Below are 12,633 nucleotides of genomic sequence, written 5' to 3'. Positions count from 1 at the left end.
TCCCTTCACACGACACTGATTGCACTTCTCTTTACTCTGACACTCTGCTGCTTATTCTGCAGGCTGCACCCTCAAATCTCATACCTCCTGGCACACGGCTCCCCGCACCCTATGCTCCCCTCCTTCACCCAGCCCAGGATGGGCCCCCTGCCTCTGCTCATCTACCTGTGCACAGGTGAGTGCCAGCCAGCAGGATGGGGAAAAGCTGAAGTCCCCCATGCAAGATGCCCAGTGTGTACATCTCTGGCAGGGGGATGGAAGCAGCTGGACTGTCAGGACCCCTGGGTTCTGACCCTGGCTCTGGGAGAGGAGTGGGGTCTGGTGGGTAAGAGCAGGGAGGGGCTGGGAATCAGGACTCCTGGGTTCTTTCCTTAGGACTGTGCAGAGGGTGCAGTGCAGAGCCGGTGTTCCTCCCCCACTGAGCCTCAGCCCCTCTGGCAGCGGGTTTGGGTGGGTAGCTTTGCCCAGGACCCCCAGCAGTGGGGTCAGAGCACTTCCAGACAGACCCCGTCTGCTTTGGTGCGGGCTGTGCAGAGTTGCTGATCTCACTCAGCAATTTCCAGGAGTGGCTGGAGGGGATATGCAGGGGGACCCACCAGGGATCTGTAGGGGGGCTGGTTGGGGGATTTGGGTGGGGAAAAGGGTAACGGGGTTAGTTGGGGGGTGGATTGGCACTGACATGTTTTAACAGACCTGTCCTTCTGCTTCTCTCTCACACTGAACTCCTGTCTCCCAGCCCCACCTGCTCCAACCCACCACAGCCCTCTCCCCTCCCAGGGCTGGGGCGAGAACCCCAGCAGTCCTGACTCCCAACCCCACTGGCTCCAACCCACTAGACCCTCACACTCCCTTTAGAAAGGACTGTCTCTCTCCAAGTTTCCCAATTGGAGTTCTCTAATACAGACGATGGTCCTGGCTCTCCCATCCCCCACCCCTCCAGACTTTTGGTCAGAGACGCATTTGTCCAAGTCACTTCCCCACACCACCCCATCCCAACCCAACACACCCCATGCAACTCTCTTGGGCCACTCACTTCCTCAGAGCACCGGTGGCATCACAGCTGTGCTGTCTAGGGTGGAGGAAAGTAATTGTAATTTACCCCCTGCAGTTGCCTGGGGATAGAACCCAGGAGTCCTGATTCCCAGCGCCACCCCCACTCTAACCAGCAGACCTCTCTCCCCTCCCAGAGCTGGGGTAGAACCCAAGAGCCCAGCACCACCTCCCCTGGTTCCCCTTCCCCAGCCTCTGCAGCGCCTGACTGGTGCCACTCCCAAGTGGGTTGCACCAGAGGACGGGTTGTTTCCCAATTGCTTTGCAGAGCCTTGTAGGCGTGGGGGCGCCAGTCTGCTACTAGCAGAGCCAGCACTAGGCAGAAGAAGACCAAACAATTGCTTAGAGCCCCGAGCAGCTCAAGGGGGCCCCCTATTTGCTTTTTTAGCACTTGTGTGTGTGGGGGGGGGAGGGAATATGCCTGCTGAGGGCCCCGCCTGGAGACAGAACAGCTTGGGATACTCCCTGCAAGCACACACTCACCATATACTTCCTTCCTCTGGAAAGTCTTACCAACCCCCCCCCCCCGCCCCGGACTCCTGGGTTCTACCTCCAGCAATGGGAAAGCAGTGGGGGCTAGTGAAGGAGAGTGGGAGAGGGGGTGGGGTGGGTGCCGAACTCCTGGGTTCTCCCCATAGCCCTGGGAGGGGAGGGGGGTTTCGTGGGTTGTCATGGTTACTTACAAGAAGGCCTCACACTTCGGCCAAGCTCATTGAATATTCTGGGGGCTCCTCACATTCTCCCAGCCCCCTCGCTTCAGGGGACCCCCCTGAAGCCCCACCCCCATCCCCTGCCAGGGGCTCTGTGTGCCCCCCATTACTTCCTTTCTCCCCTGTGCTCACCAATCCCCCACGATCTCTTTCCCACTCCCCTTCCTCCATACAAGTGTAACCCTTCTGCCAGGCCAAGTTGATAGCAGCAAGGGCTGGGTTCAGTACACAGGGGTTCCCTCTCGTCAAAGCAAATGCAAAACTGGCTCGAGCCCCCACCCAGTGACCTAGGAAAATCTTACACACCCCCTGGGTGCCTCAAAGAGGCAATACTTCCCCTCTCGCAAGCACAGAGTCTGAGTGTAGCAGAGAATCTTTAATAACATGAGGTAAATGACATCAGCATTAAATTGGGGAAACACCACAACTAGTGTTCATTAACCAAACCATGAGCAAAGACCCACCCCAGCAAACTGTGCCACATCCTTTCCCTCGGGTTCTTGAGTCCCACAACCCAAACATCTCTTAAGTCCAGCAATCCAAAAATCACCCAAAGTCCAAAAAGTCCAGCCCCAGAGTTTGAAAGTTCATCTGCAGAGTGTTGCTCCCCAGTCTGGCTAAAAATGTGCCTGTGTGTGGGGGGAAAGAGGAGAGGGGCACCTTACGTGACCTGAAGCTGACTGCTCCACAGGGCTCCAGCAGCCTATCCACAAACAGCACCACTGCACTCTAAATCTTCTGGCTCCCCACTACTTGACACAGTGCTCAGAGATTTCAGCTCATAATAGTGGGAGCCTTAGGGCTGGTGCACCATAAGGCCAAAGTGAATTCAGCACAGTACCCTAGCAAGACTCTTAATAGACCCAAAATTAGCTCTGACGTTCCACAGTAGAAAGAGCAAACAGTGCAACTGGTATTTTAGACCTACACCCCCCCGCCCCCATACCTATCTCAAGCCTCTCTCAATTCAGAGTTTTGGAACCTTGTCCCTTGCCTAGCGAGTGCTACTTAGTTGATGGTGAGTCCCTCCATCATAACAAAAGGCCAAGTACAGTTCCCAGCACAGTTCCCATAATCAGGGTAATAACAATTTATTCTTCCTGCCCCAATAACAGAGACACTGGGGATCCCACAGCAGCCAAAGTGACCATTTGGGCAGCTATGGCCTCATTCTAGGCGGGGTGGGTGTGCCTATGCAAATGAGATCAGCCCCTGAAGTTCTTTTCCACAACTTGCCACACCTCACCACCAGATGTCAGAGTGGAGCTCATCCTGACTCTGCTTACACAAGAGGACCCCAATCTCCCCCACCTGCCAAGGGTTCTGGGTGTTCCATTTCCCCATCTCCACCCCCATGCCAGGATCAAGTGTGAACCCCCATTGTCCCCTTCTCTCCCCCACATGCCTCCTCTTCTCTCACCATTCTCTGTTGATCAGTGGTTCAGGGCGTCACAGGTTACCCTCCATGCGATGCCGGGATGAGGGATGGTGGCAGGTGTTCTAGACCGAGCTGGCTGAAGCTGCAGGCTCTGCTAACCAGATGCCAGGGGGTGTGTGTGTGTCCCATTTCCTTCCTTCCAGTTTTCTGATTTTCCCCAAACCCACAGGGCTTTGCCCCCTTGAGACCTGAAACATCCCCTGAAATTTTGGATGTGATCAGATGTGACGTTCAAAGCGCATCATGCTGCATACAGACGCGCAGATCCCCAGACTCCTTTTCTACGTATTCCTGTAGGGCTCAGCCATGGACCACCACCCCGCTCTGCTAGGGGCTGTACAAACACAGAGCAAAGAGGGTGCGGGGGAGGGGCTGGGAGTCAGGACTCCTGGGTTCCATCCCCTGGTCTGGGAGGTGAGTGGTCTTTGGTGGGTTGGAGCAGACGAGGCTGGGAGTCAGTCCCACAGCCTGGAAGAGCTGGTGCCTAAGGCCCTACCACTGGCCCCATTCTGCATAGGGGAAGCGCTAATGGATGGGTCTTTAACCCCTGCAGTGCTGGTACCGAGCCGTGGATTCAGCGTGGACGTGGAGGTACCCATCACCTTCCAGGAGGCTGCCGCGGGGTTTGGGCAGAGCGTGGTGCAGTTCGGGAGTGTCAGCGCCGGGGGGTAAGGGCCGAACGTGGGCTCAGGGCCCCACATGTCTGACTGGGCTGCCCCAGCTTGGCCCCCCCCAGGGATGATGGGGCGCCCCTGAGCCCCTATCTTCTCTCTCCCACACAGGCTGCTCGCCGGGGCCCCGCTGCAGACAGGAGAAGTGAATGAAACCGGCAAAGTCTACAAGTGCAACCCGGGCTCCAGAAGCTGCCAGGCGATCCCCATCCAGAGTAGAGCCACCCTCTGCTATGGGGTCTAGTGGGGCAGGCTGTGGGGGGGAGGGGACTTGGAGCCAGGACTCCTGGGCTCTATTCCAGTTTCTGGGAGCGGAGTGGGGTCTAGTGGGTTAGAGAGGTGTTGTGGGGGGAGGCTCGGGATCAGAGCTTGTTCTGTGTCGAGCGCCAGGAAGGAAGTGCGGTTTAGTGGGTTAGAACAATGGGGGCTGGGAATCAGGACTCCCGGGTTCGATTTCCATTCAATTGCAGGGGTATGTGCAATGACTTCCCCTCCTCCCCCACATATCTGGGAAGGAGATTGAGTCAGAAGAGCCATGTGTGGGTGGGGAATGACTCAGAGAAATGATGGACTAAACATATCCAGCCACAAGATTTCTCAACCTGGTGCTGGTGTGTCTCTCCTCTCAGGGCCCCCGGATGCAGTGAACATGTCCCTCGGATTGTCTCTGGCTGCCCATGGCTCCAATCTCCTGGTGGGTACCACATCCAGAGGGGCTGGGGGTGGGTCTGGAGCGGCTTTTTTATACCAGGGTATCACCCAGAATTAAGTTCAGTCACTTGCCCAGAATTCCACAGACTTGTCCTCCCCGCAACAATGTTTGTGAGATAGAGTGTCAGCACGGTGATGTCACAGGGTGGGTGATAACCAGGTGACATCACAGACATGAGCACCTGGGGAGCTACCATCACACGGGAAGGTGTGACCGCGGGACGTGAACACCTGAGTGCTGTCCCAGGGCGGTTGATAACTGGGGGACACCTGGCGGGGGGGGATGGGTTCTTATTGCAGGAATGGATGATGTCACCACCCCTGGAGCAACTGTGTGGTGATGTCATGGTGTGGGGTGGTAAGGGCGGGAGGTCACCCTGACTGGAACTGTGCATTTTCAAAATATTATTTACTGGGTGTATTAGGGTAGCGCCCAAGAGTCCCAGGTCCTTGGTCCTGTACAAACACAGAACAACAACACGATACAAGGAGGCTTACAAATTAAGTTTAAGACGAGGCAACAGCTAGATACAAGCAGGGACATGGGAGGAGAACAATGAGCCAATATTGGTCGCTATGATCGGCAGTGGGCTCAGCGCACCAGCAGCCTGATCGTTGTTAAGTTTCGTTGTAGGCCTCCCGGCAAAGGAGAGCTTGAAGGAGGGTTGTGCAGGAGACAAGGCGGTAGTTTTGTGGCCGTTTCCAGGGAGCTCGTCCCAAGTGTGAGGGGTGGCACGAGAGACAGCACAAAGGGGCTAGCTGGAAAATGTAACGGCTGGGCGGTGGAGGCCGGCACAAGGAGCCGATCAGAGACGCGTCTCGACAGCTCGACACAGACTGAGAGATGCTAGGTCGGGGGGCGGGGGGAGAGGCCGATAAGGGCCTAGAAAGGGAAGACCAGCAGCTCGTGTTTGATGTGATAGAGAAGAGGGAGCCAGGGGAGGGCTGCAAACAGGGGGGTGACCTGGTCACAGCAGCATTCTGAATGGAGATGATCGGGGCGTTGTTGCCATGGCAAGGGGCGAATGGCCTAGGACGCTGTGTAAGGTGGTGGTAGCCAGGTGCCACTTGAGTGACTTGCGATGGTGTTGTGAGGGCAGAGGTAAGCAAGTGACATCACCATGACTACCGTGACTGTGATGATGTTCTGGAGGAATGCGGGAGACCGGACAGTGCAACGAAATGGTAGGGAGGGTGGTGACATCACCATGGTGACAGTAACTGCAGAATGACATCACAGGGAGGGTAATGATGGTGCACAGACGTACCAGGGAGAGTGGCAACCCGCTGGGTGATGTTGACATGGCAACAGTGATTGAATGCTGCCATAGCAAGGAGCATGGGAACCAAGTGATGTCCCCATGTCTCTCCCCTGTCTCTTCTCTGGGAGTCCGAGTGCTGGGTTCTGGGGTCCCGTCTGCCCCAAGGGGGTCCCCTGCCCTGGCAGAGCCTTTCTTTGCATATCCATGTGGGGGAGCAGGCCCTGGGCTCTCTGCTTCACCCCCAGGGTTCTCATCACCTGCTGATCCCGTCCCTCTCTCGTGGCCCAGGTGTGCGGCCCCACGGTGCACCGGGCCTGCGGGGAGAACATGTACATCAACGGCTACTGCTTCCTCCTGGACCAGAGCCTCCGGCAGGTCCAGCGCATCCCGGACACCCAGGCAGGTACGGGGCAGCTCCATAGGGAGGAACCAGCACTCAGGGGTCATGGGTGGGGCGGGGGGAAGGAGACAAGATGGGTCTAGATGGGCCCATGGGTCTGATATGGGTTGGGATAGCAGGCTAGGTGGGCCCATTCGTTTGATTCAGGATGTCAGTGGGAGCTAGGATCCAGGACTCCTGGGTTCTGTCCCAGCTCTGGGAGGGAGAGGGGTGTATTTTTTTCATCCCAGTGCATGTTATGCTCTACGCTCAGGACCCCTCCATGGCAGGGACGGGATGATATTGCGACAGAGGGGCCCACTGGTCTGATCCGGGGTTGCAGGGAGGGGGCAGGATACCAGGTTAGATGGACCCACTGGTCTGGTCTAGCTCTTTCTACTGGGCTTTCTCCATGTTTGTGGAGTTAAGTCAGGAGTCGGACATATTTCTTTCCTGTCCCACTCAGAGTGCCCCAGACGTGCCACAGACATAGTGCTCCTCATGGACGGCTCGGGCAGCATTGTACCTGATGACTTTACAAAGATGAAGACGTTTCTCGCTGAGATCATGAAGCGTTTCCGCAGCACCGACACGCAGGTAAAGGGCAGAAGCTGAACCCTGGCTACGTACCCTGCCTCTCGCAGTCAGTGCTGACCCCAATACCCCAGTGCGGTGCTAGGGGGCGCTGTGCTCCAGGGAGCAGCAATGGAGTTTGCATCCAAAACCAGGAAAAAATTCCCACAGAACCAGTGACATCCCGACCACCTGCCCCTGCCATTAACTTTGTCTGATTCCTGCTTTTCTGACCCTCCACCCCGGGGTTGTTTTTTTCTCTTCTTCCCTGCCTCCTCCTGCAGTTCGCCCTCATGCAGTACTCGCACAGATTTAGAGAGCACTTCGACTTCTTCCAGTACAGGAAGCGTCGCGACCCCGATCGCCTCCTCAGGTCGGTCATGCAGCTCACGGGAGCAACGTACACAGCCACAGCCATCCGGAAAGTGGTGTAGGTATTGCCCTGCTCCCCGTGCTGACTCCACAGGGAATGGGCTGCAAGGACATGCAAGCTAAGGGATAGGGACTCAGGACTCCTGGGTTCTATCCCTAGCTGTGGGAGGGGACTGGGGACTAGTAGGTTAAAGTGGGGTGGGGATGCTGGGAGCCAGGACTCCGGGGTTCTAGTGCCAGGTCTGAGCCTCTGTTGTGTTGTGACTTTAAGCAAGTCACATCCCCGCCCCGTGCCTCAGTTTCCCCATCAGTAAAATGGGAGCATGACACGAACCTCCTTTGTAAAGGACTTTGAGATCTGCAATGCCAAAGCAGTGGACGAGCGCTACATGTTATTACATATCAATAACTCTCCCATGCATTCCCCACCCCCCTTTTCCAGGCAGCAGCTGTTCACCTCTTGGAAAGGAGCTCGGGATGAGGCCACCAAGATTCTCATTGTGATCACAGATGGGGAGAAATCTGGAGACCCGCTTTCTTATTCAGATGTCATACCTGAGGCTGAGAGTGCTGGGATCATCCGCTATGCCATCGGGGTGAGCTGCAGCTGTGCGGAGAACTAGTATGGATCTGAGCCCATGTCCAGGGACATGGGATGGGGTGTGTGGTTCCCATCAGATAATGGAAAAGAACTCATCTTGGGTTGTAACTGGGTCAACGTGTGACATTATAGGAGAGCTGGAGCTCCTCTGTTGTTCAGGTTGAGCAGAGCTTTCTAGTTAAAGGTTGGGTTTTCTGAGTGCCCTATGGTCCACGTGCTGACTCAGATTGCCATGAAATTTGGAATTTCTCATGGGGACAAAGGTTAGGTTTTGTGGTCCAAATTTGGGGTCACTTGAACAAAGGGTTCCTGACATACAGCCCCCCAGTTAACCAGCAAAATCACAGTTCTTTTTTGTACACACCTGAAACTCAAAAAGTGGCTCTGAACCTCCCCAAACTGATCTCAGTCACTTGATGTTTATCTCCACTAGTGCACGGCACCCACTGCCCCTCTGGGGAAGAAGTATTCAAAAGATTATTAATCTTAGACGCTGGCTGCCTAGAATGGCACATGCCAAACTGCTGAGCCAAAGAGATTGAAATGAGCATCAAGATCTAGGTCTCTTTTGAAGCAAGAGGGTATTCATGTGGCTCAAGGTGACAGCAGGTTGCCATTGACCCGGAATTGGCCCTGTGGGTTTGATTCCTACTATTAACTAACGTTCCTTGCATTCTGCAGTGGATTTTTGGATTTTTTTGCCCTGAGATCAAAATTTCCAGCTGAAGAGCTATATTTAAAAGTGCTCTAAAACCCACATGAATGCTTTGAATTTGTGTAAGAGGTATGGTCAAGGGAATCAACATTGATTAAACAGATGGCTGATGAAAGACAGTAAAGGAAAATGTAATTGTGTCTCCTGAACAATAGAACTGAGCGTGAACAATAGAAGCTGGGTTATACCATCAACTTCCTGAATGCAGAGTTAAGGTTTCCCAGTGTTGCTTCCTGCCCTTCCCAAACATGGAAAGTGGCTGCACTTAGGCCTCTGAAATCCATGAAATGCACAGTTAAGGCAAACACCCCCACAACCTTAACTCTGCCCTCTTTGAGCCATGCCCAGCACACCAGGAACACACACTGGCCCTTACAGATGCTACAGAGCGCTGGGCGCAGAGCACATGAGCACTACGGGGCCAGGCCCATCACCTTCCCTTTGCCAAGGCAAAACTCGGGTTTAGAGTCATAGATTCCCAGGCCAGAAGGGACTTCTGCAATCGTCTAGTCTGAGCTCCCATGTAGTACAGGCCAGAGAACAGCCCCAAATAATCCTTGCTGGAAGCAGAGCAGATCTTTTAGAAAACCAGCCAGTCCTGAGATAAAAATGGCCAGGGATGGAGAATCCACCATGGCCCGTGGTGAGCTGCTCCAAGGGTTAATTCCCCTCACGGTTAAACCTGACACCTTATTTCCAGTCTGAATGGGTGTAAACTCTGCTTCCAGCCACTGGATCTTGTCTGACCTTTGTCTGCTGCTTACGTCGGGCCCAGCGACCGGGAGGTGCCTGACCCCACCTCTGAACCGACTGCACACAACCCACCCAGACTAGCGCAGTGGTCCTGGCCCTTCACCCCTTGCCCCGAGGCGCCTCCGGAGACATTGCCTGCAGTCACCCCTCACTACGCCCTGGAGGTTGAGTAGTGCTGGGCCCCAGAGCGCTGACAATCCCCATGGCAAGGAGACCCCTGTGCCCTGCTGCTGGTACAACCGACACAACTCGGTGCAGAAATGAGGCAGGATCCATAACTCCAGGCTCCAGCGGCCCGCCACCCCCACTCACCAGAGCAGCACATGGCGCTGGCTGAGCCGTGCCTCTCTGGGGCCCAGCAGGGCTCGGGGCGGGTGGGTGTTGGCCCAGGGCTCTCGGCTATGACTGAAGCTGATGCCCTGGTCTCCCCTGTACCTCCCTCTATGCCGTGAAGGTCGGTGATGCCTTCTCCAGCACTGCTGCCCACCAGGAGCTTGAGGAGATCGCCTCTGAGCCCACTGATGAGCACGTCTTCCGGGTGGACAATTTCGACGCCCTCCAGGGCATCCAGAACCAGCTGCAGGAGAAGATCTTTGCCATCGAAGGTACCAGAGCCGGGGGAGGGGCCGCATTGGCCCTGGGGCTCTAGAAATGGGTTTTCAAGGCCGAGATGGGACGGGGAGCTGCTGGGAATCCAGAGCCCAAATAGGCCCCAAATATTCTCTCTTTCCCCATCCAACATATATCTACTGATCTATCTGCAGAAATGCCACTGATGTCTTTCTCATACGGGGGCCCCCGGGCAGGGGACTGGCTGGCTCAAGGGGCTGAGGAATGGGATACGGGGCCTTTTCTCTAGGGGGCCCTGGATCCAGTCCAGCCTCGAGGTGGGGAGATGGGCTGGCTCAGGGAATGGGACACGGGGCCTTTACTGTCTATGATGATCTCTCCTGTGTCTGTCTGTCTGTCTCTCCCCCCAGGCACCCAGTCCCAGAGCGGCAGCTCCTTCCAGCTGGAGATGTCCCAGGAAGGATTCAGCTCCCTGCTGTCCCCTGTGAGTGACGCCTGGCCCCGGGGTGTGTCCCTGGAGCCCAGAGTCCTGTTGGAGCCGTGCAGGGGGCACCCCCCCTCCCACTCAGGGCACACACTAGGGGGCTCTATGCTGCAGCGAGTGGTGTGGGGGGCCCAGTAGGGGGTGCTCACTCCCCTGGCCATCAGCACTGACCCCAGTGTCCCAGCACGATGCTAGGGGGCGCTGTGCTGCAGGTGGTGGCCGTGTCTAGTAAATACATGCTGTGCTGTCTGTTCCCTGTAATCGGTCCCCTTTGCCGTCCCTGTCGGTTTAGGACGGGCCTGTGCTGGGAGCGGTGGGAGCCTATGACTGGTCCGGTGGGATATTCCTGTACGGGAGCGGCGGGCAGCCGAGCTTCATCAACGTATCCAGAACCTCCACTGACATGAATGATGCTTACCTCGGTAAGAACAAACCCACCGAGCTTCCCTTACCTATTTAAACAGCCCCCGCGCCCCGCCCCAGAGGTGGCTGCATCTCAGTTCTGAGAAAGTTCTGTGCAGCACTGTTGTAGGGCTGTTTCCCATCTCACCTCCCCACGTCCCTCTCTTCCTTTGAGGTTATTCGTCTCAGGTCATCACAGCCAATGGGCAGAGCAGCTACGTGGTCGGGGCCCCTCGCTACCAACACACCGGCAAAGTCGTCGTGTTCTTCCGAGATACCAAGGGTGGGGAATGGACACGCAGATCAGAGGTGCTGGGAGAGCAGGTATGGGGAGCGTTACTGGTAATATGGAGTGTGGGTGTGAGAGAGAGAGGGCTGGAGGAAGCCTGTAAGATTTTGACATCGTGTAATATTTGTGTTTGGATTCACTTTCAGGAACGATTCAGTCAGAGAGCCTCAGGCAGGGGATAACCTTGACTGGTTTAGGGAATTGCACCGCAGCTGACATTCAGCCTCTCTCCAATATCCCACTGCTGTTACCTTCACTTACAGTCTAGACAGAACTCATAAGATGGATATCGATGGAGGCCCAGACCCACCAAGGGACTTAGGCATGATGCTGCAGGGAGGCACCTACCCCTGCCAGTGATCCATGAATGGGGGGAAGATAGGCGCTCTTCCACCTAGCTCAAATATCAGCCCTCATCCAGTTGGCAGGCTCAGAGCCACCACGATCTTCACAAACCAGCCGGAGGAGATGAGGGAGGGCCTCCCTTACAGCAAATTCATGGCAGTGAAAAACACGTCTTGGACTGTGAAATCTGGTCTCCTCTGTGAAATCTGGTCTTTTGTGTACTTTTACCCTATACTATAAAAGTATCCTATACTATAGGGTAAAAGTATACAAATGTAAACAACATTTCTCAAACTGGGATTCCCTACCTAAAGGGGGTCACAGTATTGCCACCCTTAATTCTCTGCTGCTGCTGGCTGCAGCGCTGCCTTCAGAGCCAGGCACCCGGCTAGCAGCCACTGCTCTCCGGCCACCCAGCTCTGAAGGCAGCGCAGAAGTAAATGTGGCAATACTGTGGACCCCCCCCCCCATAAAAGCCTTGCAGCCCCCTTTTGGGTTGGGACCCCCAGTTTGAGAAATGCTGAGTCTTAAGGGCTTTGCATGTTTATATTTTGCCTTTTTAAATACATATTCATATTTTGTTACCACACAGTGAAATTTAAGATTTAAATATCTGAAACTGTGAAAGTCAAGATTTTTAAAATGCTGTGACCGTGAAATGTACAAAAATGGAGTGTGAATTTGGTAGGGCCCTACTTATAGCCTGGGGCTTAGAGTCCTCATCAGGTCACAGGCGACCACTGGTTCAAGTCCCTGCTTTGCCTGATGAGGAAGAAGGATTTAACCAGGGCTCTGCCACCTCTCAGGGAGTGCTCTGACCACTGGGCTGTAGAGTGGTTGTGATTTGTACATGTTCTGCAGCCCAACTGATATTTAATTAGTCAATTAAAGTGGAATAACTTTAACAGTCAAGACCGAGGGAGCCCGCAGCTCCGGGGTCAGGGCACTGACCTTAGATATAGCAGACCCCTGTTCAACTCCTTCTCCTCTGACCACACATACCAGATGGTGCCCTACAGGTGGAGGAGCGTTTGTCTTCCCCCAGTTTGTGGATCCTGCTGGGGTGTGGTGGGAAATGGGCAACTGGCTGCCTAGAGTAAGACAGGAGTGCACATGCCCTGCCCTTGAGGCAGCAACATAAGGAGCTTCTACTGCAAAAACATAGGCACCAAGTCAGGTTAGGCACCTAAAGGGGTCAGCAGCAGCCATGCAGAGGTTTTGTGAATCTCAGTGCACCTAAGTCTGGGGGTTAGGCACATAAGTACCTTTGTGGATCTGGGCTAGAGAGACTCAGGCAAGGAAAATTAC

General features: G+C 55.1%; 1 protein-coding gene across 1 annotated transcript in view; it reads left to right on the top strand.

The window, feature by feature from the left end:
• Positions 1-12,633, top strand: part of LOC125638246 (integrin alpha-D) — a 48,806-nt gene that overhangs the window by 22,362 nt on the left and 13,811 nt on the right. The window contains exons 2-13 of the mRNA XM_075129185.1: positions 63-175; positions 3,752-3,866; positions 3,981-4,084; positions 4,499-4,563; positions 6,131-6,245; positions 6,688-6,818; positions 7,079-7,224; positions 7,609-7,762; positions 9,690-9,840; positions 10,216-10,289; positions 10,582-10,711; positions 10,867-11,015. Of these exons, the coding sequence (XP_074985286.1) occupies positions 63-175; positions 3,752-3,866; positions 3,981-4,084; positions 4,499-4,563; positions 6,131-6,245; positions 6,688-6,818; positions 7,079-7,224; positions 7,609-7,762; positions 9,690-9,840; positions 10,216-10,289; positions 10,582-10,711; positions 10,867-11,015 (1,447 nt within the window). The remainder of the gene's footprint in view (positions 1-62; positions 176-3,751; positions 3,867-3,980; positions 4,085-4,498; positions 4,564-6,130; positions 6,246-6,687; positions 6,819-7,078; positions 7,225-7,608; positions 7,763-9,689; positions 9,841-10,215; positions 10,290-10,581; positions 10,712-10,866; positions 11,016-12,633) is intronic.

The sequence above is a fragment of the Caretta caretta genome, chromosome 6 (assembly GCF_965140235.1).
Source record: "Caretta caretta isolate rCarCar2 chromosome 6, rCarCar1.hap1, whole genome shotgun sequence".
In the NCBI taxonomy this organism is placed as follows: Eukaryota; Metazoa; Chordata; order Testudines; family Cheloniidae; genus Caretta; species Caretta caretta.
The sequence above is the reverse complement of the archived record's forward strand: the minus strand, read 5'-3'. Positions and strand labels throughout refer to the sequence as shown.